This window comes from Silene latifolia, chromosome 6 (genome assembly GCF_048544455.1).
Source record: "Silene latifolia isolate original U9 population chromosome 6, ASM4854445v1, whole genome shotgun sequence".
In the NCBI taxonomy this organism is placed as follows: domain Eukaryota; kingdom Viridiplantae; phylum Streptophyta; class Magnoliopsida; order Caryophyllales; family Caryophyllaceae; genus Silene; species Silene latifolia.
The window spans coordinates 121849485-121873741 of NC_133531.1; the positions used below are offsets into that span (position 1 = coordinate 121849485).

Below are 24257 nucleotides of genomic sequence, written 5' to 3' on the forward strand. Positions count from 1 at the left end.
GCCCGTTGTTGGGGCTGCTGTCACTGGGAGAGCTCAGAGTGGGTCTGAGGCTGGTACCTCTGGGAGGAGGGTTTCTACGAGGGAGCGTCGTCCTCGTGGGACCAGACGGTCATTGCGGGATGTCAACAGGGTCGTTGAGTTGGGCCCTACCCACCACGTCGAGTCTCGCGGCCATAAGAGACGGAGAGTGGCGACAGCCGAGGACGATGCTGACGTCGCGAGTTGGAGAGCCAGGCGAGTTACGGCCCCGCGGGGGTTGCTTTTACGGGCGGCGCCTGAGTGGGCCAAGGGTTTTGACGGTAGCCAGTTATTGCTTCGACTGGACCGACACCTTTCCTACCGTGCTCACGAGGGCTTGGTGAGTCGTGTTCCCCGATTGAATTTTGTCATTTTGAAGTGTCGGGCCTAAATAGGCACTCTGACGTTGTCTGTTTTTGATTTCAGGAGATTGGCACCATGAGGACTTTCTCGGGCTTTTCTACCTGCTTGAGTTTCTACGACGTTCTTCGAGCCGGGACGAGGGCGTTGATAGAGAGGTCGGCTTTTGGGTCGTTGGTGGCCGCTTGGCGGGACATTCACAGGTCTTCGATTAGGGCGAACCTGTGTTTGATCCGCGGTATGTTGGATCGGTACTAGGATACGACGTCGTCGTTCCACATGGAGTTTGGGGAGGTCGGCGTGACTTTAGAGGACTTTGCCATGGTATCCGGCCTTCCCTATGGTGAGTTGCCCATCGAGTTTACCGAGACACCGGAGAGAGTGTCCTCTCCTGCGAACACTGCTTTGATCGGTACTGCTTTGCCGGAGCCTTCCGACGTCACTCCGTACTTGATCGCGAGTTCGTACGTGAAGGACCACTTCACTGGGAGGGTGGCAGGTGTTACTCCGGCGCCGTTGGCGAGCCTGGAGGCAGAGGTTGAGGCCGACACGAAGGAGGCGCGGCTTTGGTTGTGGTACTTCTTGGGTGCCATGTACTTTGGTGACAAGGGTGAGCGCTTGTCGACCAAGGTGCTTCCTCTCCTCACCGACCTTGACACTTTGGGTCGGTTTGACTGCGTTACGCCGGCTTTGGCGAGTTTTACCCGGTATTTGCACGCGGCGGTGCGTCCGGAGACAGTGGGAGCGGGTAGTGCTCCTGTCTTAGTTGGTCCCGGCCTCATCTTTGAGGTACGAGTTTTTTGAATTTGATTTTGATTTTGATTTTGGCAATTTTTGAGGAATTGGCTGATTTGTGTTTGCTGTGTTTGATTACAGGCTTGGTTGTATGCTTACTTCACTCCTCTGCGTCCAGGGACCTCTGACGGTGTTCCTTCGGCTTACCCTGCCGTGAGGGGTTGGACGGTGGCTCGGAAGAAGTCGACTTACGAGGACTGCAGGCGTCGCGTGAACAAGCTTCGGGTTTTTTATGTAAGTTTCTGCTCTCTTACCCTTCTCCTTTATAGAAATAGATAGAGATAGGATGACTAGGTAGCTCATGAAGCCCCCAGTTAGCTGAATAGCTTTGTTTTCAGTGTAGTTTGTTGGGCGGCCTTGGCAGCACTACACGGGTGTGCCGGCTGCCATCAGGGAGCGTTTGCGGCCTCGCAGCTCCCTGCGTCTGTACTTGGAGACGGCGATTGAGCCGGTTTGGTACTTGGGCGAGCGTCAGTTCGCCGAGTGCTTTACCGAGACTTTCGTCGTGCGGTTGACCCGCCTAGGGTGTTGTTCTAGAGTCGACCCCGACGAGGTTGAGGAGCACCTTCACGGTCGGGGAGGTGAGGAGCTGTTGCTGCGGGACGTTGACTACGACACCTTCCGGTTGTCGAGGCTTGCTTGGTACCCGATTGAGGTATGTTTTCCTCTGTTTTTGTTTCCATTGCCTCTCTTAATAGGAGGGTTTAACATCTTTGATGTGGATCCAAATGGTAGGGAGTCGACTTGCTGATGAGGACTCAGCCCCCACCTTTCCCGACGGAGACAACTTTTCAGGGGCCGGATGGCGAGGAGCTTCAATTGCGCTTGCCAGAGCCCGCGGTGGTCGAGGTGACCGATGCCGGCATGGAGTGGAGGTTGATTGTTCTGAGGGTGAGTTCCTGACTTGAACACTTTCTCCAATTATACTTTGCCTTACATTGTATTGAAGGACATTTTTGTTTTGCAGGTGACGACTGTTAGTCACCAGGGCTTGTGGCGGATGGCTAACCGCTGGAGGGCGCTTGCTGGTGACCTGGCTACGAGGGAGGCTCGGCTTTCTAAGGTACGTTTTGTGTGCTGTTTTTGTGTATTTGGTGTTGTATTTCACGTTTTTAGATCTTGAGGATCTGTTTTTGTGTTTTGTAGGGTACTGCGGATCCGGCGGAGCTTGCTCGGGTCCGTGTTGAGTTGGAGGCAGCTAGGTCGATGATCGAGGCCCAGGGGTTGGGGATCACTCGTCGGGACCAGGACTTGAGGCGTCGTGAGGACGAGCTGCTGAGCCGAGACGCGGAGATTGCCTCTCTCAGGGCCCAGTTGGCTGCGGCGGAGGAGGTTCGCGTCGTGATGGAGGAGGTGACGCTGGAGAGTTCTCCGGAGAGGGAGTCTGAGCAGGTGGTGGTGTCCGCGTTGGCGGCGACTCCTAGTGAGACCATGACTGGTCCGACGGGAGTCGTCGAGTAGTTTTTGTAATTTGTCCGTGTCTTGGACTCTTGTCTGCACATATTTACATTTTGCGTGAGGCGGTTTGTATATATGTGTTTTTGGATTGTGGTTTATTTTGTGAATTTTTGGCTTTTCGTGTTGTGTTTCGGAGGAGCGTTGTCGGCTGTCGATTCTCCATTTGATGTTTGCATTAGTTCCTGCATCGTTAGTGTAGAAAACAGGCAACAGACAGCACATATACATAAACGCAAACACGTAGAAGCATTTGATTGAAAACACGTAGAGCATTTGTTTGAAAATCAAAATTAACCAAGATGACTTGAAGTTAAAATTGAAATTTTGAAATGAATTTTGAAAATTCCGTGACAAATCGTCACGTTCGGAATTCCAAAGGAATTGATTTGAATTTTAGAAAAGGATTAAATTGCATCGAAATTATTGAAATTGACTCGAAAAGTTCAAACTCAAACCGTCAGGAAAGAATTTTAGAAAAGGATTTTTGCGAGTATATTTGATTTTTGATTTTTGAGGTCAAGACTCGAATTTGTGAGTTCTTGTATTTTTGAGGAAAATTGACGTCGTGTTATCAATTTTCGATTTTGGTTTTTGAATTGCGAAAAAGCGAAAAAATTTCAGAATTTCGACTGACATGGAAACCATCCATCGCGAATCGGGGCGACTAGCCCTTCCCCCCTTTAAAAAAAGAAAGAAAAATCCGTATGTTTAAAGCTGCGTCATGGAAACCGTGTCGGATTTCGTAAAACGCGAAAACAAGGAAATGTGAGTGTGAGGAAACACAAAATGTCCTGGATTATCCCGAAGAGGCGCGAGCTTCCTGGCGGGAGGTTTGAGGTGTCAGGAGAAAGCACAAGTTGAAAGAGACAAGTCAACAGCGGGAATCCTTGAGAAGCCTCAAAGAGGCGCGATCAGCCTAGCGATGGAAGCCGGCTCTCCCCTTTTTCTGAAAAATGCGCTGATCAGTTTGTATAAGTAGGAACGTTTGCGCTTCATTGTTTCATCATCCGAAACACAAAATCATCTCTACAAAACCTCTTCCTCTTCCACAAAAATATTTCATGGATGATTTTGAGAACGCCTTGCGACAATGGTGCCGGGATTTTTCGCCTCCCAAAAAGTATCAACTCGCTTGCATGGGAGTTGGTCAATTGTTGGTGCTTCGTCAAGTCAAGGTGCAACCTTCGTTTCTTGAAGCATGTTCTCGGTTTTGGGATTCGAAACATCATGTTTTCGTTTTTCCGAAAGGTGAGCTTTGTCCTCTTGCCGAAGAAGTTGGTGCCATTGGTGGGTGGCCGGGTTGTGTTCCGGTGCTTCCTCCGACTCGGTTGTGCTACAAGGAGAAATTCCGTTCCATGTTAGGCTTGTCAACAAGACAAATCAACTTTCTTCTTGCTCCACATGGTGTGGACATGTTGGCTCTTATCAACATCTTTTCAAACCGATTAGTTGTTAATGTCTCGGAGGTGGCTAGGATAAGGGCTCTTGCATTTTGCCTTGTCCATGTGTACCTCTTTGATGATGTCTTGAAGAAGGAGGGGCCAAGATGCCATGGTAGCATGACCCTTATCCATGTGATTGAGCAAATGGAGCATGGTAGAGATCCATCATGGTTGGTGCTTGGAGAGATTATCCAAGCTTTGGACAAGGAAGGCTCTCGTGGAGAAGTTCCCTCTTTTGGATCCCCAAGGATCCTTCAAGTGTAGCTATTGGAGAGGCTAAGGTATGTGGAGCCTCCGGTTAATCCTTCTTCTTACTCCTTCCGTCACCTTACTATGAGGAAGAAGTTGTACCCGGATAGTTTGTCTTCCACCGAGGCCTATTGAGCCGCAAGATTGGCGGAGGAGGGTGGTCCTCATATCCGTTGGGTGGTGCCGTGGTGGCACTTGAGGTCCTTCACGGGGTTGCCCGCTTCGGGTGCTAGTCCTCGTTCTTTGATGGTGGTGGGTTTGAAGGTTGTTTCCTTCATATATCCCGAAAGGCTCATGAGGCAAATGGGGCGTCAACAAAAGGTGCCCGCTCAAGATACTCTTGTCCAAGAGAATGTTTTCTGGAACTCCGAGCTTGTGGAGTTCTTCGAAAGATGGTGGGCCACTCGGCCACTTTGGGAGGTACCAAACCCCGTTGCCACGACATGGGTGACTCCCGCTTATGTCAAGTGGACACGAGCTCCGTCCTTGGAAGAGAGATCCAAATTCCGTAAGGACGAGGTTGTCGACTTGAAGTACCGAGAGGTTGGCAAGGCCAACCGTGCCTTCTTTGAGGAGTATGTTGATGGTGTTACTCCCGATATGATGAGACCACCAAAGAGGAGAAGCTCGGGTCCCAATAACATGGTGGGCCGTGCATTGGCTCGTCTCGGGTCGAATATGGGGTCTTGTGCTAGACTGGAGGCCATCGCCGTCTTAGATCCGTTTAGGATCCGTTCCGAGGAGGAAATCCATGCTAGGCAGGCCAACAAGAACAAGGGGAAGATGTACCCCGAAGGAAAAGGCAAGGGTAGAATGGAAGAGTGAAGACCTTCATTACCCCCTTTATTATTATGTTGTATTATTGTTGTAGGTTTTTATTATGTTGTACTAGCTAGTTATTGTGTGTTTTGTGTTAGTTTTATTATGTGAGGTGTTTTAGTTGACACCTTAGCTTTGACAAGTTGTAGACTCGTCGAGCTTTATTTGTTGTTGAAATTGTAATCCCTCCCATTACTAATTAAATAAGAGGATTGCCCGTGTCGAAAATTTTGAACGCTTGTTTCTTCCATCCATTTTGTGAAGGCAATTCGATTTGAATCGTCCTAAACGTTTGCACTTGGAAAAGTGGTATTTTGTGGAAAGGGAGAAAGGCTCATTTTTGTATTTTTGGTGGGAAAGGGAATGGTTTTCCCTTCCTCTTTTTTTGGGATGTTTTTTTGTATGTAGGATTTTTGTATGGGGATGGTTTCTTTTGATTGTGGGAATGGTTGTATCCTTCTTGTGTAAGAAAGGACTGCCTACGTATTCACCGGGAGAGGTGAAATCAAACCATGATCGTAGTTCGAAATGTTTTGTGAATTTGAATTGGGTTTTGTGGTTGTATCCCTCGGGCATAAGAGGGACTGCCTACGTATTCACCTGAAGAGGTGAAATCAAACCATGCTCGTAGTTCAGGGGGTTTGTTTTAGTGCAAATGGATGTTGCCTTTGACGGATCAAAGGACATATGGAACGGGCAATGTGCCGCAGCTTAGACTCGATAAAACATGCAATTTCAAATCGGAACACGTTGAGGAACTTGACTCGAAAAGGGTTGAGGTCGCTACTAGTTGTAAAACTAGGCTTAGGTCGTTGGTTGTTATGGTTTAAGGGTAGTATTTCTTGAGTTGGTCTACGTTGGTCGGGTTTGTAAAGTCCTCCCCATCTAGGTCACTCAGTCTCACTGCGCCCCCCGAAAGTATTTTCTTGACCAAGTATGGCCCGGCCCAGTTGGGTTTGAATTTTCCCCTCGGATCGACGGGTAATGGTGCTCGAACTGACTTGAGGACCAAGTCGCCCCTCTGGATGTTTTGGGTTTAACCTTCTTGTTGAATGCCCGTTGTATACGTCGTTGGTATAGCTGGACGTTGTGCAAGGCGTTGAGTCGCCGTTCGTCTAGAAGACTGAGTTGTTCGTACCTTCGACGGGTCCATTCCGCCTCAGGACTTGACTCTCCAGTAGGATGCATAGAGAAGGGACCTCTAACTCTACCGGTTGAACCGCCCCCATACCGTATGCTAGGTAGAAGGGTGTGGCGCCTGTCGGTGTTCGAATGGAGGTTCGGTATCCCCAGAGTGCGAATGAGAGTTTGCTCGGCCAATCGCGGTAGTTGTCTTGCATTTTCTTGATAATGGTGACAAGAGTTTTGTTCGCTGCCTCCACCGCTCCGTTAGTTTAGGGACGGTAGGGGGATGATCGATGTCGTTTGATCTTGTATTTGTCCAAGAAAGCCCGAGTTTCCGCCCCGGAAGTGAGAGCCTTGATCGCCGATGATTTCACGGGTACCCCATATCGGAGATGATGTTGTTTTGAATGAACTTGGCCACTTGTTTGGCGGTCAAGACTGCATATGACTGTGCTTCCACCCATTTGGTGAAGTAGTCGATGGCGACGAGGACGAAGCAATGCCCCTTGGTGCCTATCGGGTTGACTTTCCCGATGATGTCGGTGCCGCAGGTTGAGAAAGGCCAGGGTGATGTCATGGTGTATAAGAAGGATGGTGGTATGTGTTGTATGTTGGCGAAGATTTGGCAATTGTGGCAATGTTTGACGTAGTTACGGCAATCGGCTTCCATGGTGGTCCAGTAGTAACCTAGCCGCATGATTTTCCGTGTAAGCATCATTGCGCTCATGTGAGGGCCACATTCTCTGTCGTGAACCTCTCCCATGACTTTCTTGGCTTTGTGATGGTTAATGCAAAGGAGGAGAATTCCTTGGGGTGTTCTTTTGTAGAGTTGATTTTGGTTTATCACGAATTGTGATGCGAGTAAACGGATGGCTCTTTGTCCTCTTTGATCAGAGTTGGGAGGAAATTCGTTTTTGGTTTTGTAATTGAGGATGGCTTGGTACCAAGGTTCATCATGGCTTTCGTCGTCGTTGACAATGGCACAAATGTGAGCTGGCTTGCTCCTTCTCTCGACACATAGGGGCATTGATGTCATGTCGTCAGGTATGTTGACGAGCGCGCAAGTTTTGCCAGGGCATCAGCAAATTGATTTTCCTCTCGTGGCAAGTGGAAGTATTCGACTTGGTCGAAGAACTCGGCCTCTTGATTGATCTTTGCTCGGTAGGGAGCTAAGCCGTCAGATCGGATTTTCCATGATCCGGACACCTGATTGATGATGAGCGAGGAATCGCCATGGACCCTCAGTCTCTTGATGCTAAGTGTGATGACTGCTTGTGGGCCGATGAGGCATGCTTCATATTCAGCGGCATTGTTGGTGACGGCGAAGTCTAGCTTGACTGAGATCGGAACATGCTCTCTCTCTGGTGATATTAGAAGGATTCCTACCCCGAAGCCTATCAGATTAGATGCGCCATCGAAGTATAGGTCCCATGCGTCGGAGTCGGCACAAAGGATGTCTTCGTCAGGAAGTGACCATGTGTCGGTCGTTAGATCCTCGCTGACGGGGTTCCCTGCCAGGAAATCGGCAACTGCTCTTCCCTTGATGACCTTGAGGGGTACAAACTTGAGATCAAACTCGGACAGCATCAGTGTCCATCTAGACAGCCTTCCGTTTAGTACGGGTTTTTCGAAGATGTACTTAACCGGGTCCATCTTGGAGTAGATGTGGACCGTATAGCTGAGCATGTAATGCCGCAGCTTCTTTGTTGACCATACTAGGGCAAGGCATGTCTTTTCCAGTTGGGTATACCTCGTCTCGTACTCAATGAACTTTTTGCTGATGTAGTAGATGGCTCGCTCTTCGTTGCCAACCGTTTGTGCTAGCATTGCTCCCATGGCTGTGTTGGTAACAGTCAGGTACAGAGATAGAGGAATCCCCGGTTGAGGTGGCATGAGGACAGGAGGTTTGGATAGGATTTCCTTTATCCTGTCGAAGGCTTTTTGGCAGTCGTTGTCCCAATCGGTGTGATCGGAGGCTCGAAGCTTCTTGAATATTGGTTCACAAATCATAGTGAGCTTGGCAATGAACCGGCTGATGTATTGGACCTGGCCGAGAAATCCCCGAATCTCCTTTTCGTTCCTAGGCCGAGGCATTTGTTGAAGGGCTTTGATTTTGGTTGGATCAATCTCAATGCCTTTTTTGCTGACGACGTGTCCAAGGGTTTTCCGGAAGTGACCCCGAACGCACACTTCTGAGGGTTTAGTCTCATATTATATTTCCGCAGACGAGCGAAGAATTTCCGGAGGGCACTGATGTGGTCGTCCCGTTCTTTTGATTTGACAATCATGTCATTGACATACACCTCTACCTCTTTGTGCATCATATCATGTAGGAGAGTGGTAGCGGTTCTCTGATAGGTTGCTCCGGCGTTGATGAGGCCGAAAGGCATGACCGTGTAGCAATATGTACCCCACTGTGTAGTGAACGCGGTTTTGTGCATGTCTTCTTCAGCCATTTTAATTTGGTTGTACCCAGCGTACCCGTCCATGAATGACAGGAGAGCATGCTCGGCAGTATTGTCTACCAGAATGTCAACATGTGGCAAAGGGAAGTCGTCCTTTGAACTCGCCTTGTTCAGATCCCTGAAGTCGACGCAAACCCGAATTCTTCCGTCTTTCTCGGTACCGGCACAATGTTGGCCACCCAGTCCGAGTATTCAGACACTTTGATGAACCCAGCCTTGAACTGTTTGTCCACTTCTTCCTTGATTTTTAGGGCCCACTCAGGACGCATTCGGCGTAGCTTCTGTTTCACAGGTTTAGCCCCGGGTTTAATGGGTATCCGGTGCTCTGCAATTTCTCTGTCAATCCCAGGCATGTCTCTGTAAGACTAGGCGAACACGTCCTTGTATTCGTGGAGGAGGTCAATGAACTGCTGTCTTTCCGAGGGGTCCAGGGTTGTCCCTATCCTAAGTTCTTGAGGTGTATTCTCGGTCCCTACGTTAATAGGTTCAGTTTCCTCAATGATGGGGGTTCTGGTTTCCCGTTTGTCAAGTTCTTTGGCTAAGTGAGGTGGGTAGTCACTCAAGTCAAATTCCTCATAGTCATTCAGAATTGCATTGCAGTTAAATTGAGACGAGTCATAAGCAAACTTAGCGTTCATTAAGTTGACACGAGCGAAAAGCTCGGAAAGGACAGACATCTTGTGGTCAGTCAGAGGCGACACAACAGAGGAAGTGGCCCCTGGAACAGGCTTCAGGTTGTCACCTTTCATGGGAGTGGGAGTGACCCTAGTAGACTCAGCCTCTGAATCAACCACGACTTTGTGATAAAACCTTGGGAAGGGGACCTTGACTGGGACATCAGGAGCGTTAGGAGCTACGACAGACTCTGACTCCGACTCAGACTCAGACTCAGATCCTCCCTCACTTCCCTCCTTGAACATAGGGCCTTCTCCAGTTGTTATCTTGAGAATGCGACCCTAGCGATCGGTCCACTTGACGGTCTTCCTCCACCTTGGGTAGCTTTCTCCGGTCTCCCGGAGATCAAGGCGGTTGGATCAAATTGATTGTCCTTCAGGGCGATGTTGATGATGTCCTCATAGTCGAGGTGTTTGGCGTTATCTTCCCCAAATAGGAGTGTGACAACTTGTCCGTCAAGGCATGGTGACGGCTTGGGCTCAGATGATGCAGCTTCGATGTTGTTGGGGATAAAGTAGCAGTCTTGGAAGACTTCCACTCCCGGATACCTAGCCTTCACCACAGAGTCATAGATCGGTTCCGGAAAACCGTGGTAGAGCTCGGACTCTCCCTCGGGGACAAAGTATCCGTTGAGAGTCAGGTGGTAGGGACGGAGGATAACCCCGTGCTTCTTGCGTTTTCGGACTAGGAGGGTCATCTCCTGGATATCTTCGTCGGTAGGTTCGTACCCCAGCCCAAAGGGAATGTTGGGGACCTTAGCCTGTTTCAAGGGAGGCAAGGGTCCTTCAATGGATTGAGCGGCAAACCTGGGAAATAACCCTGACGCATCATAATACGGTTGACCGTGAGGTTGGTGAACGGGTCACAATCAGAGGGCGTCAATTCATCATTTATGGCGTTCACGGCTTGGAAACCTCACATTTCATTATCGTCCTCCTCAATGGCTTGGGAGGCCATCCCCTTTCTCATGACTGCCTTGATTGGGGAAGCGGGAATCGTGATTGTTTTCCCGTTAAAGGGGACCCTGATCTTCTGGTGGAGAGTTGAGGTGACCGCCTTGACGGCGTGAATCCAGGGACGTCCTAGGAGCATGTTGAAGGACGCGTCGATGTCGACCACTTGAAAACTGGTTTGTCTTTCCAGTGCTCCGGTTGCGACGGTCAAAGTGACTAGCCCAGCGACCTTGCGACGAGTGCCGTCGTAGGCGCGTACTCCTTGATTTGTTGGGATCAAATCAGATTCCTTGATACCCAGCCTGTGGGCAGTTTTGAGAGGAATGACATTCACGGCGGAACCGTCATCCACGAGGACCATGGGTATATTTTTCCGGAGGCATTGTACGGTGATATACAGGGCCAGGTTATGATTGGCTCCGAACGGGGGAATATCCTCGTCGGAGAAGACGACTGGGTTGTTCAGATCAGGGGCGTCCCTCATCATGTGCGCCACTATTTCTTCTGGGGAAGAGGTGGAGGGCACGGTTAATTTTCCCAAGGCCTGGAGCAAGACCTGTCGATGCTCAAAAGACGTTGCGATCAGTTGTCAAATTGAGATTTCGGCTTTTGCTTTCTGAAGTTGTTTCCGGATTGAGTTCTCGGGAGCCCTCGGTTGAGTGTCCACCTCTGGGACGATTTGGTCATTCGTTGTTGGAACGACCGTTGGATTGTTCGGATTCTGATAGGGACGTCCGGACCGGGTGAGATGTCCGATTTCTTTCGCCCGCTTCTCCTTCCCTGGGAGGATATAGACATCCTCAACATCATCTCTCCATATGTCGTTGATTTCGGAGTCTCGAGGATACCTTGGAGGGGTATTCCTCGGTGGGTAGTTCTTGTGGGGAATATTTTTGTGAGGGCGGTTTTTATGGGGGTAGTTATTTTGAGGGTAGTTATTTTGAGGGTAGTTATTTTTAGGGTAGTTATTTTGAGGGTGATTTTCGTGAGGTCTATGCCAGAATGGTCGCGGGAGCAATCCATCCTGGGGTGGGTAGTTTTGAATGCTTGGGGAATTCTCCCTCGGGCGCGGTGTTGGGGGATTGAAGATGAGTCGACGGTAGGCGTCGTCGAGTCAGGTGATTCTCTCAGAGAGGCTGGCTATGGCCTCTTCAACTTGCTGAAACATAGTGAGCATAGTGGCAGCACTAAACACAAACACTCCATCTGAAGGATCTTTTTCCAAAGCATTCACCTCATCGTCAATTGGCAGGATGAGGTGAGAGGAGTCTAGGGTCGGCTCATCATCAGAAATGGCGTGAATTCCCAAAGGATTCGTTTTGTTATTCGGCTTAGTTGGTGGGGGTAAAGGCAAGTCTCCCTTCTCAATCATGTCTTGAATGAAGTGCTTAAGTTTGAATCAATTTTCGGTATCATGCCCTTTCCCTTGATGATACTGGCAGTAGGCATTGGGGTTCCAGAATCGGGACTTCTTGGCGTCGGTCGGATCCGGGGTGGGTCCGATCGGTTGTAGCTTCCCTTGGTCCATGAGCCTTTTCAGGGCACTTGCATATAAGTCGACCCTATGTTGGTGAACACTCTCTGGGGGCGCTCAGTTTTCTTAGCAGATGGTTCGACGAAGTTAACCTCATAAATTTTGTTTGTCTGACCGTAAGGGCGAGATCCGGTTGAGGTGGATCCCTGGTAACCTCTGCCAGTGGTCTTGGCTAAGACACCCTTTCGGAGGTCGTCCTCAATACGCGTCCCCAGAATCTGCAGATCTTGAAAAGTTTTGATATTTTGATACCTCAGTAGGTTGGCATAAACCGGGCGGAGATTGTTGACAAACTTTTCCACCAGAGTTGATTCACTCGGCTTACTGACCAATTGAGTACTCACCCTCCTCCAACGGGTTAGGAACTCAGTGAAACCTTCCTTGTCGTTTTGGGTTAACACTTCGAGAGTACGAGTGTTGGCCTGGATCTCGACATTGTCGGCATACTTTTTGGCAAACTCAACTGCGATCTCATCCCAAGTAGTAAGGTTTTTCGGATCAAGGGAGTAGTACCATTGGCGAGGAATCGGCTCCAAAGAGGATGGGAAGATCCGGGTAAAAAGTTCCTGTTTGACCCCTTTAATGGCCATGTAGTCCTTGAAAGCACGGATATGGTTGAGTGGGTCCTCCACTCCCTTGAACTTAGGCACATCAGTTAGGGTGAAGTTGTCAGGTAACTGGTCCCCAACGGGTTCAAACCTTCGGTTGTTCTCAAGATGGATATTGTTACCCCGGGCTAGGAGCTGTTCTTCCAAGAGTTTCAGCCTCTTCTCAGTTTCAGTCAGAGGTGGGGTATTATGTTCCCCAGTTTCTTTGTTCTCCAGGGCGTCGATACGGGTCTCGACGCGATCCAGGGTGACCTTAAGAGCAGTAAGCAGACTGGCTAGCTGATCAGTTATGACATCTCTGTTGTTATCATTGTTGTTGTTGGACGAAGCTAAAGATGGGGCCATGGCTCTGAGGCAGAAAAACGACTCACATTACAACTCAATCTGACACGGTTCCAAGACTGAACGCAGACAACACAAAGGACGGGACAAAGATCAGACTCAACAAGACGGGGCAGCCGTGTGTGGTCCCTCAGTGCTGACTCGATTTATGACGTGACGGTGTTTGACCGAACCTTTGACACGAGTCCAACATGACGCCGTTGGACGGGTCTCGTGGTGAGACGACTCATAAGTAAAGACCCATAAGTACGTTTGCTTTGACTCGATCGACACGAGGCAGATTTGGAATGGTGGACTGAAGTTTTCGAAAACAGAAATTTTCAAAAAGATTCATTTGTCGCTTTAATGGACGGCTTCTGAAGATAGAAATCTCCGCAAGTCGATCGGTTGAAAGGGGTCGTCTTAAGTTTATTTGCAAAAGACGGTTTGAGTTTGAGTCGGCTCGGAAAATAGTGCATTGTTTCCCAAGACGGTTTTTGAAATTCAAAATCGTATGTTTTGAAAAATCGAGTTTGAAATGTTTGAAGAGGTCTCGGGGACGGTGCATGGTCCTCGGGATCTCGAAAGTGTCTCGAGAAAAGGGTGTGTGCTTTTCTCGGGTTTCGAAAGAGCCATTGTCGACGCAAAACGGGTTAAATCCTTGTCTAGACGCGACGATTATAACGGTGTAAAAAGGTGATTTGAAATGGTTATACAAAACCGGGTTTGAAAATCGTCGTTATGACGGCCTAGAAAGGCGTGTTGAAATGGTTATACAAAATCGGGTTTGAAAATCGTCGTTATGACGGCCTAGAAAGGCGTGTTGAAATGGTTATACAAAACCGGGTTTAAAAATCGCCGTTACGACGGCCTAAAAAGGCGTGTTGATATGGTTATACAAAACCGGGTTTGAAAATCGTCGTTATGACGGCCTAGAAAGGCGTGTTGATATGGTTATACAAAACCGGGTTTGAAAATCGTCATTATGATGGCCTAGAAAGGCGTGTTGAAATGGTTATACAAAACCGGGTTTGAAAATCGTCGTTATGACGGCCTAGAAAGGCGTGTTGAAATGGTTATACAAAACCGGGTTTGAAAATCGTCGTTATGACGGCCTAGAAAGGCGTGTTGATATGGTTATACAAAACCGGGTTTGAAAATCGTCATTACGACGGCCTAGAAAGGCGTGCAACGGTCGGTGAAAGACCGAGGTTTGAAATGGCCATTATAACGGCGCGAAAAGGTGTTTTTTAAAGTTTGAAAATGACACGGAAGGACTTATGATCAAGTAGCACATAAGCATTCGCAGTTCATTATATTATGCATTATGCTGACGCGGGTTTTGGCTTAAGAGGGTGGGTTACACACCAAGCAATCAAACCCCGATTTGCGAGAGGGATACCAATCCAAACAAAATGTGTAAGGAGGGTGCCCTAGCCTCGTGCTCGAAAGTGATGAAAGCTCTTTGACGAAACAGAAATGTGTAACGTCAATGGTATGCTTGACTCAATCGGGATTCGAAACGCGGGGATGAGAAAACTCACGCCGACGAGACGAGCCAATTGGTCGAAAAGGGTTAGGTTGTGGGCCCGGACAAAGAACCCGACCGTGACCGTAATATCAATTATTGCATTCCAACCAAGACCTCGTTCGAGTCTCACCATCTAGGGATCACAAAGTCGTAAGTGTCCTAGTTATCCCCAGCGGAGTCGCTAATCTGTGGACATGGGCCACGTCTCGGTCAGTGGATTTGGGCCACCTACCGGTCCGCGGTCGCGGGCCACCTGCGAGCCCACTTCGATCTGTGGACCTGCATCGGTCTTTTGAAAGCCACGCTCGGCGGCGTAAAAATGCTTTCGACCGGATCGTTTTAGATCGGTCGGTTTCGTCTCGGTTAGGGTCTCGAAACGATTAGAGATGTTCGGAGTTGCCACCAAGCATTTGTGGGATGCCTGGAACCCGTTCGAAATCCACTTTATACCTCGGTCAAATCGAAGCACAAAGCAGCGTTTGACATAGGTACTAAGATAAGGAAATCGTCCCTCTTTAGCATCCTATCTCTAGAATGACTCTCGTACGCCCTGGATAAGGTCGTCCACTATCCAAAGTTTCTGAGTAAACGGTGAAGGTACGTATTGGGAAGCCCTTTAATCAGACACCCAATCCCGCCCGCGTTAGCGGCCTCTACTGATCGATCTTGGTTGGTTGAATGCAAAAGTTGATAAAACGGTTTTTTTTTGGTCAAATGTGAGCTTTTTCATTAAAATATCCATCAACAAATACATCATTTCAATACATTCCAACAGCTAAAAGTTTCCTTTCCTAAAACTTAGTTAAATAGTATCTCTCATTCGTATCCAAATACTATACTCAATACTAGCAGGGCACTGTTCCTGTAGCATCATTTTCACACCCATACATACAATTCTTTGAATGTCCTTCACCAATCTCTCAGGTCTCCTGACAACCAGATCAAACCTGCAAGAATTCCTCTCCATCCACAGAGTGTACCAAGTTGAAATTTGTACCAGTCTGCATATAGTCTTCAGAATAGGCATACCCTGTAGATTTCCATTAAATGCATTACTCAACCAGTCATCCAGGATTAACACCACAGCCCTGCTGTACTCACACTGAGCAAACAAGTGCTGGTGTGTTTCAGGCTCCTTTTCACAGATGACACACATACTACTCCCACAAATATTCAATCTATGCAATTTATCTCTCAAGTTCAAGGCCTCCTGCTTAATCATCCAGCCTATAATGGAGTGCTTGGGCACAAACCAGCTATCCCAAACCTCCTTGTACCACTGTACAGGAGGGTGTCGCCCTCGCAACAGTTGGTACCAGTCTTCAAAAGTATACCCCTTCACATCCAAAGTCCACTGACCCCCTACATAACCCATAGCCAACAACTTCCTTGTTTTACATATATTCCTCCAGTTCCAATTGGAATCAGGAGGAGGTTCATATGAACTCCAGTCTTGTCCTTTCAAATAAACATGATCCACCCACAGCACCCACAGTCTATCAACTTTTGTGTAAATCCAATTCACTAATTTACCAACACTTGCAGCATTCCAAAATTCAGCATTCTTTACACCTAACCCCCCTTCCTTCTTGCTAGTACAAATAGTAGACCAGACAACAAGAGGAGCTCTATTATATTCAGTACCCCCATCCCAGAAAAAGTTCCTACACACAGCTTCAATTCTCTTGATAGTTGATTTTGGAATCAAGAATATAGAACCCCAGTAGTTGTGCAAAGTATTCAGCACAGAGTTAACCAGGGTGAGTCTCCCTGCATAGCTCAACTTCTTAGCCCCTATACTTCTTAATCTAGCCACAATTCTCTCCACCAGGATAGAGCAGTCCTGTCTAGAAAGTCTTCCTGGTTGGATAGGAATTCCCAGGTACTTAAATGGTAAGTGACCTTCTCTGAACCCTGATACCTGTAATATATCCATCTTGACAGTAGCATCCACTCCACAGAATACCACTTCAGACTTAGCAGGGTTTGCCTTTAGCCCAGAAGTAGCAGAAAAGGTAGAGAATGCCCTCAACAGCAGCATAATGGACCTAGTGTCTCCTTTACAAAACAATAATAAGTCATCAGCAAAGAGTAGATGGGTTAACCTCAAAGCTCCACATAGTGGATGATATCTAAAAAACCACTTCTCAGTTGCATAATCCAAGATCCTAGAGAGGTACTCTATACAAATTGTGAAGATCAATGGAGAAATTGGATCCCCTTGCCGTAGCCCTCTTTTACCAGAGAAGTAACCAAACATTGAACCATTCAAATTAAGAGAAAAGGAAGTAGTTGTAATACAAGTCATCACCAGGCTCCTAAATTTATCAGGAAAGTTCATTGCACTCATCATCTCATCAATAAACGACCATTCAATTGAGTCATATGATTTTTGGAGGTCTAGTTTAAACATACACCTAGGAGAAGAGGTACTCCTATGGTATAGCCTAACTAAATCCTGACATATCAGAATGTTTTCAAGGATACTCCTACCATGCACAAAAGCACCTTGATTCTTGCTGATTAGATCAGGCAGGACCCCAACCAATCTCTTGCACAAAATTTTTGAGATGGTTTTATACAAGACATTACAACAGGCAATTGGCCTGAAATGCTTGACAGATGTAGGTCTATCCATCTTAGGGATCAAAGTTATAGAGGTGGCATTGATTTGAGTAAGAAGCTTGCCAGTGTCAAAAACGTTTATGATAGCATCACAAACCTCACCCCCTACTATATCCCAGGCATCTTTGAAAAACATGCTTGTGTAGCCATCAGGCCTAGGTGATTTGTCCTTGGGAATGCTAAACAAACATTCTTTAACTTCCTCAGCAGAAACTAGTGCGTTCAAGAGAGTCCAGTGATCATCAGAACAGCATTTCCCACGCTGGACCACATTAATATTCACATGTTCCACCTGACTATTAGATCCAAGAAGGTCCTGATAGTACTCCAGGAAGGCATCTTGAATCTGAGCTCCATCAGTACATAAAACCCCATGCTGGTTCTCAATACAAAGGACCTTGTTTTGCATTACTCTTTTCCTCATAGCATTGTGAAAATAAGCAGAATTAATATCACCCTCCAGTGACCATTGCAGCTTGGCTTTCTGAATCAGAAAACTATCTCTAGCTCTCTGAAGATCTCTCAACTCCTGTGCCACAAGACATTCCTGTTGGACTAAATCAGTATCCCCAGGCCTAACCACCAACTCTCTCTGGAGTTTATCAAGCAACATACCAGTCACATTAAAACTTGTCTCAATATCAGAGAGGCAGTTCTTATTAAGTTGCTTCAGCTCTGGTTTCAGTTCCTTTAATTTCTTCACAATTTGAAACATTTTGGTCCCATCTTTCTTCCTATTCCACACATTTGCCACACAAGGCTTGAACATCTCAGACTGCCCCCAAATATTAAAGTACTTAAAGTTTCTCCTGCATTTTATATCACTAGTCCTATCAACAAGAGTACAAGGACAATGATCAAAAAGTCCTTCAGGGTGAAAGTGAGCATTATAGTGACCATAAACTTCCATCCATTCAATATTTCCCATTGCTCTATCCAGCCTACTTTAGACTCTATCCTGTGGTATTTGCTTATTCGACCAAGTATACAGTGCACCAGAGGCTTGAATATCATCCATACAACATAATGAAACACATTCTTGGAACTGCTCCTTTTCCCTTTCAGTAGAACTTCCACCTAACCTCTCTATTGGGCTCAATACAGTATTGAAGTCCCCTAGCCAGAGCCAAGGTTCAGCACAGTTGACAGCAGTCTGCTTCAAAAAATCCCACAAGCTCTGTCTCTCATCAACCCCATTGAAGGCATAAATCATGGTTAACAAAAATTCCTTGTCATCTGTTCTAGATATAACTTTCATATGTATATGCTGTGCACTATAAGAAAGGAACTGAACCTGAAAACACTCAGGCTTCCAAAAAATCCAAATCCTCCCCCCTTTGTGCCAGCTACTATTGGTAGACACACTCCACTCCTCACACAGGTTAGTGCACTTATTCAAAAACTTGCTAGGCTTTATTTTTGTTTCCAAAATTCCAAAAAGAGCTATTCCATTATTCTGCAAAAACCATTTGACCGTTTTCTGTTTATTAATATCATTTAGCCTCCTAACATTCCAGAACCCAATATTATGCATCTAAAACCAGTGCAGGGGGATCTTTTCCATTCTGCACTACCCCCCTTTGGAGTAGCCAGTTTGTTCAAGGCATCAATAAAGGTAAAAGGTCCAGAGCCCCCCTTAGCCCTATACCCTGCAAAAGCTCTCCTGTCTACTCATTCTCATGATATGTCTAGCAGGTGTAGATTTCACCACACTAGCTAAAGGAGGGAAAACCTCAGGTGTGAATATAGTAGCAGGATGCTCGAATACTGTGTTCTCTACAGGCTTCTGAACAGGCCTCCATACTTTTTGTGGATGCACCTTAGGTGGACCTGGTTTTGACTTAGGCTTTGCTTTCCTACAATGTAGTGAACTGTGCCCCAACCCTTTACAGGTAGAGCAGGACACAGGTTTCCATTCATACTCAACCCTAACATCAACCACATTACCACCCTCATCCAGAAACCTAACTTTTTCTTTCAGCACCTGATCAATAGTCAGCTCAACCATAACCCGAGCAAAGCTCAGTCTGGTTTTGTCCTGTATAGCAAGATCCTTCCTAACGAATTTACCCACCAGTCCTGCAATACGAGGAAGGCAATCTCCCCAAAATTTAAGGGGTAAGATAAAACGGTTTAAATGCATGAATGCGCATCCAATAATTTAAACCTAACATGTGAGAGCTTTCTAAGTCGGTTAATTTAATCCAAGTATCAAGTATAAGATGTCGAGTTGGATTAATGATTGATTTGCATGCAAGACGGAAATTAAACATCCATTTACCGTATTAGGTTTAGGGTGCATAACATGGTCCATTTGTCTTAGTAAGGCATTTTGCAAATATGGTTTTGGATAATCGAATAGTCATCTGATCCGTCCTATATCCGAGCTGACCGGAGTCGGGATCGTCCTAGACTAATGCTGGAAGGGAACAGGCCCTGTACCAGACGGCTATATGAGGCGCGAGCCAGCCGGCGGTGTAAGGGGCCTCCCTCTGGTTTTGAAAATGAGAAATGGAGAGCCTGTTTATGCGCGGGTTAGCCCACGGTTTATGTGCCGTGTTCTGACCTTTTAGAAAACGTTATAAAACGTGTTGAAAAATGGGTATTTGGACCCAGTTTGATTTGAAGGGGTCGTTTAGACCGCATTCGTTCATTTGAAGAACTAGACTCGAATAATCATCATTATTTTGATAATATTCGGTGTCAGGTTCGATTAGACAAACTTGACATGAATAGTTTTGAAAATGATTATGGACTAATTTTTTTAAGTCCATTTGAATGTTATTAGTCGATACTCATCATCGTACCCGGGTTAAAATCCGGCATGGTATGTAGAACCAAGGATGACTTTGTGTTGGTGACTAATATGTTTGTTTGAAAATGTAAAGAAATGAAATAAAAGGTTTTAAAATACCTTCTAAATGTCATTAACCAAATATCATCACCGAAACACGGATTTAACCGTCATGGTATGAGGAACCAAGGGTGAAAAATTCTTTATGGTTAAAACATGTACAATAAAATGAAAAGAATTCGAAAATACTTGAAATGGTGAAAACCGATTACAAATATGAAGAATGGATTAAAGGAAATGACGAGAACAAACACGGTTGATCTCTGGTCTGAATACCCCATTTAGGCACGGGCTAGTTGGCGACCTAAGGGGCTTCTGCCTTAGACCAAAAATCAGTTTTGGCTCGTTTATTCCATGTTTTGGTTCATGTTATGCATGTTTTAGCATGTTATAGTAATGAAACGAATGAAAACATAATAAAAGAGGATTTTTACACCCTCATACTTACATGTTTGGTTATGGCGAGTGACCGACGTAAGTGTAATAACTCGTTTGATCGGAAAAAACTCGGTTTAAAACCGTTTTGGTAAGTAAAAAGAGTGTTTTAATAGTTTAGTGATGGTGTAGTGGTCGAAATGGTCGGTCAAGTGATTTAATGCACGATGACGGTACCAAACAATGTGTAAGGCTCGTGTTTACGATCGGTAGGTCGTAAATACGCGTCGGGTTGTGACTTAAGAAGTCGAGTCGAGAATTTTAAGGGAGAAAAGAGGGGGCGGACACTCGCGTAAATCTCAAATGGGTGGCATTTGAGGGGTATTTATAGGAGAATGAGTGGTTGCGTGAGTTTTGGGCGACGTGGCCACCTGGGCTGCTCAAAGAGGCGCGAGCCATGTCGCGGGTCTTCGAGTTGTGTTGTCGCTTTCACAACAAACGCAATCATGATTTGTTCTATCCTAGGTTTTGTAGTCACATGTTTGGTACTTGACCATTCATGAATCCGGGAAAACTTAAGGTAGAAGGTTTGAAATGTTTTGTTTTTGGTGGTTGACTCGGTTTGACTCGTTGTTGGAGTCGGGATTTTGAATTTTCGAGTCGGTTTTTGGTCTAGTGTCGGTTTTAACTCTAGTTAGTGTCATTGCGACCCCGTCGCCGTGCATTAAACACTCCAGGTATTTTTGAAATGTTTTATTTTCGAAATCGTTTTAAGTTTTCCGACGTAAAGTTGTACACAAACTGTCGATCAAACGCCGCGATTCCAAAACATGTTGTAGTCCGATAATCATCGGGTGTTTGTTGGAGTCTCAGCAGATACTGGGTATCTACAGAGACATTTATGTTTTAAATGATGTTAATGACCTTTATCATGTGGAAACTAAAAAGCTCAAAACGGGTGATCCAAACGAATCCTACCTTTGGCATTGTCGTTTAGGCCACATAAACGAAAGACGCATAAAGAGACTTGCTTCATCAAAAGTGCTCAATCCATTTGGTTTCGAATCTTATGGTACATGGTCTTGTCTTCTAGGCAAGATGACTCGTGCACCTTTTGCGGGAAAAGGGACACGAGCTAGTGAGGTTTTGGCTCTCATACATACGGATGTGTGTGGACCATTAACCATCACCGCTAGAGGAGGTTTTCACTACTTCATTACTTTTACTGATGACTTAAGTAGATATGGGTATGTCTACTTAATGAAGAACAAGAGTGAAGCTTTTGACAAGTTCAAAGAGTTTCAAAATGAAGTAGAGAACCAATTGGATAAAAAGATTAAGGCCCTACGATCCGATCGTGGTAGTGAATATCTAAATTTTGAATTTGATTCACACCTAAAAGATTTTGGTATAGTATCACAATGGACTCCTCCTGGCACACCACAATTAAATGGTGTGGCCGAAAGGAGAAACCGAACTTTACTAGATATGGTTCGGTCTATGATGAGTCTAACTGAGCTTCCTAGTTCATTTTGGGGTTTTGCCCTCTTATCTGCAATATTTTCACTAAATCGAAGCCTGACTAAAGCGGACAATAAGATTCCATATGAGATATGGACAGGGAAAGTCCCTCATTTGTCATTCATGTGTATTTGGGGTTGCGAAGCGTACGTCAAGATCAAGTCTGACAATAAGCTTGCACCCAGGTCTGACAAATGTCTTTTTGTAGGATATCCAAGGGAAACACGTGGCTATTACTTCTACAATAAACACGAGAACAAAGTGTTTGTGGCTCGTGATGCTGTCTTCCTAGAAAAGGAGTTTATTTCTAGGAGACAGAGTGGGAGAAAATTTGAACTTGAAGAAGTTCGAGAGCCACAAACTGAGAATGAGGTAGAGGAGAACGTGGAGGATAGCATTCCCTCTTCCTCTAAAACGATAATTGTTCCTAGAAAGTCAAGTAGGATTTCTAATCCACCTGACCGCTACCTTGGTAACATCGAAGAGGATGGTGTTTTGTTAGTTTTGGAAAGTGATGAACCCACTACCTACAAATCGGCCATGTCTAGTCCCGACTCCTCGCTTTGGCTAGAAGCCATGCGATCCGAAATGGATTCCATGTACGAGAACCAAGTATGGGACATGGTGGATTTACCTGAGGGAGTGCGACCCCTTCACTGTAAATGGATATATAAAATTAAGCTCGGCGTGGATAAACATGTGGATGTTTACAAAGCTAGATTGGTGGCAAAAGGTTTCACCCAAGTTCATGGTTTACACTATGACGAAACCTTCGCTCCAGTCGCTATGCTTCGGTCCATTAGGATAATCTTAGCGGTTGCCGCATTTCATGATTATGAGATTTGGCAAATGGATGTCAAAACCGCCTTCTTGAATGGGATTCTAGAAGAAGAGGTGTACATGATACAACCTGAAGGTTTTGTGGATACATCTAACCCTAAGAAAGTGTGTAAACTTAAAAAGTCCATCTATGGTCTTAAGCAAGCATCTAGGAGTTGGAATCACCGCTTTGATCATGTTATTAAACAATACGGTTTCACTAGAAGTGTGGAAGAACCGTGTTTATACATGAAGTTTAGTGGGAGTAAGGTTGCATTCCTTGTCCTATATGTGGATGACATATTGCTCATCGGGAATGATGTTTCATCGCTCACTTCCGTTAAGGAGTGGCTAGGGAAACACTTCCAGATGAAGGACTTGGGAGAGGCACAACGAATCTTGGGTATCCGGATCTATAGGGATAGGTCCAAGAGGATACTAGCATTGAGTCAAGAAGCTTATATTGACAAAGTTCTTGACCAGTTCAATATGAAAGACTCCAAGAGAGGATTTCTACCTATGGGCCAAGGGATTACTTTGAGCAAGTCACATTCTCCCTCCACCCCTAAGGAAATTGAACACATGAAGACCGTCCCTTATGCTTCCGCTGTTGGGTCTATCATGTATGCTATGATTTGCACTCGTCCCGACGTTGCGTATGCCTTGAGCATGATAAGTCGTTATCAAGCCAAACCTGGTGAGAGTCACTGGATAGCCGTAAAGAACATCCTTAAGTACTTGAGAAGGACTAAGGATTCGTTCTTAGTGTTTGGAGGAGAAACTGAGTTGCGTGTAAGAGGTTACACGGACGCAAGTTTCCAAACCGATCGGGATGACATGAAATCCCAATCCAGCTATGTGTTTATGCTAAATGAAGGAGCTGTTTGCTGGAAGAGCTTCAAGCAAAGCATTACTGCGGATTCTACAACAGAGGCTGAGTACCTTGCAGTGTCTGAGGCTGCGAAGGAAGCTGTTTGGATTAGGAAATTCATGGAGGGACTAGGAGTAGTCCATTCCGCCAAAGATCCTATCACTCTATATTGTGATAACAGTGGAGCTATTTTTCAAGCCAAAGAGCCGAAGTCTAGTAACAAATCTAGACACATTGAAAGGAAATACCATGTAATTAGAGATTATGTGGAAAGGAAGGAAATTGACATTTGTAAGGTTGGGATAGATGATAATATTGCTGATCCTTTAACCATGCCTTTATCAAAGGCTAAGCATGATGGTCATGTCGTCGCAATGGGATTGAGACGAGTATCAGATTTTCTTTAGATTATGGATATGTAATAATTGGATAGTGTATCTCTTATTATATATGTGAAAATAACATTCATTGTTTTCGCATTCATTCTTTTATGAATCTTATATTTAGTGTGACTAAATTTTAAATACCTTGTTTATCTGAATAAGTTGTGGAGACAGTGTTGAACACTATTCAAGTGAATAAGATGAACATTGTATTTTGTCCCTAGTCACTTAATGAGGTGACGTCTCGGAGTGACTAGATTGTAAGTAGATTGATGGTTGTTCAACACCATGAGGTCATACGTGATGACTAGTCGATTACATAGGCAGAGTGTGTGACACTTTGCCGGACAGTGACCATTTAGAGAGTCCCTAAGTTCTATTATAGATGCCTGGTCATGGCGGGGATCTCTAAGATGTTCTAATGAGTCGATTCTTTTGACTGGAGACTATTATCTG

General features: G+C 45.9%; 1 protein-coding gene across 1 annotated transcript; it reads right to left on the minus strand.

Annotated features, from left to right (window-relative positions):
- Positions 1-17924: 17924 nt before the first annotated feature.
- On the minus strand, positions 17925-19121 carry LOC141588586 (uncharacterized). The gene is made up of 2 exons (XM_074410019.1): positions 18627-19121; positions 17925-18512 (listed from the first exon to the last, which is right to left on the minus strand). The coding sequence occupies exons 1-2, from the start codon at positions 19119-19121 to the stop codon at positions 17925-17927; spliced, it is 1083 nt and encodes a 360-aa protein (XP_074266120.1).
- Between the last annotated feature and the right edge of the window lie 5136 nt (positions 19122-24257).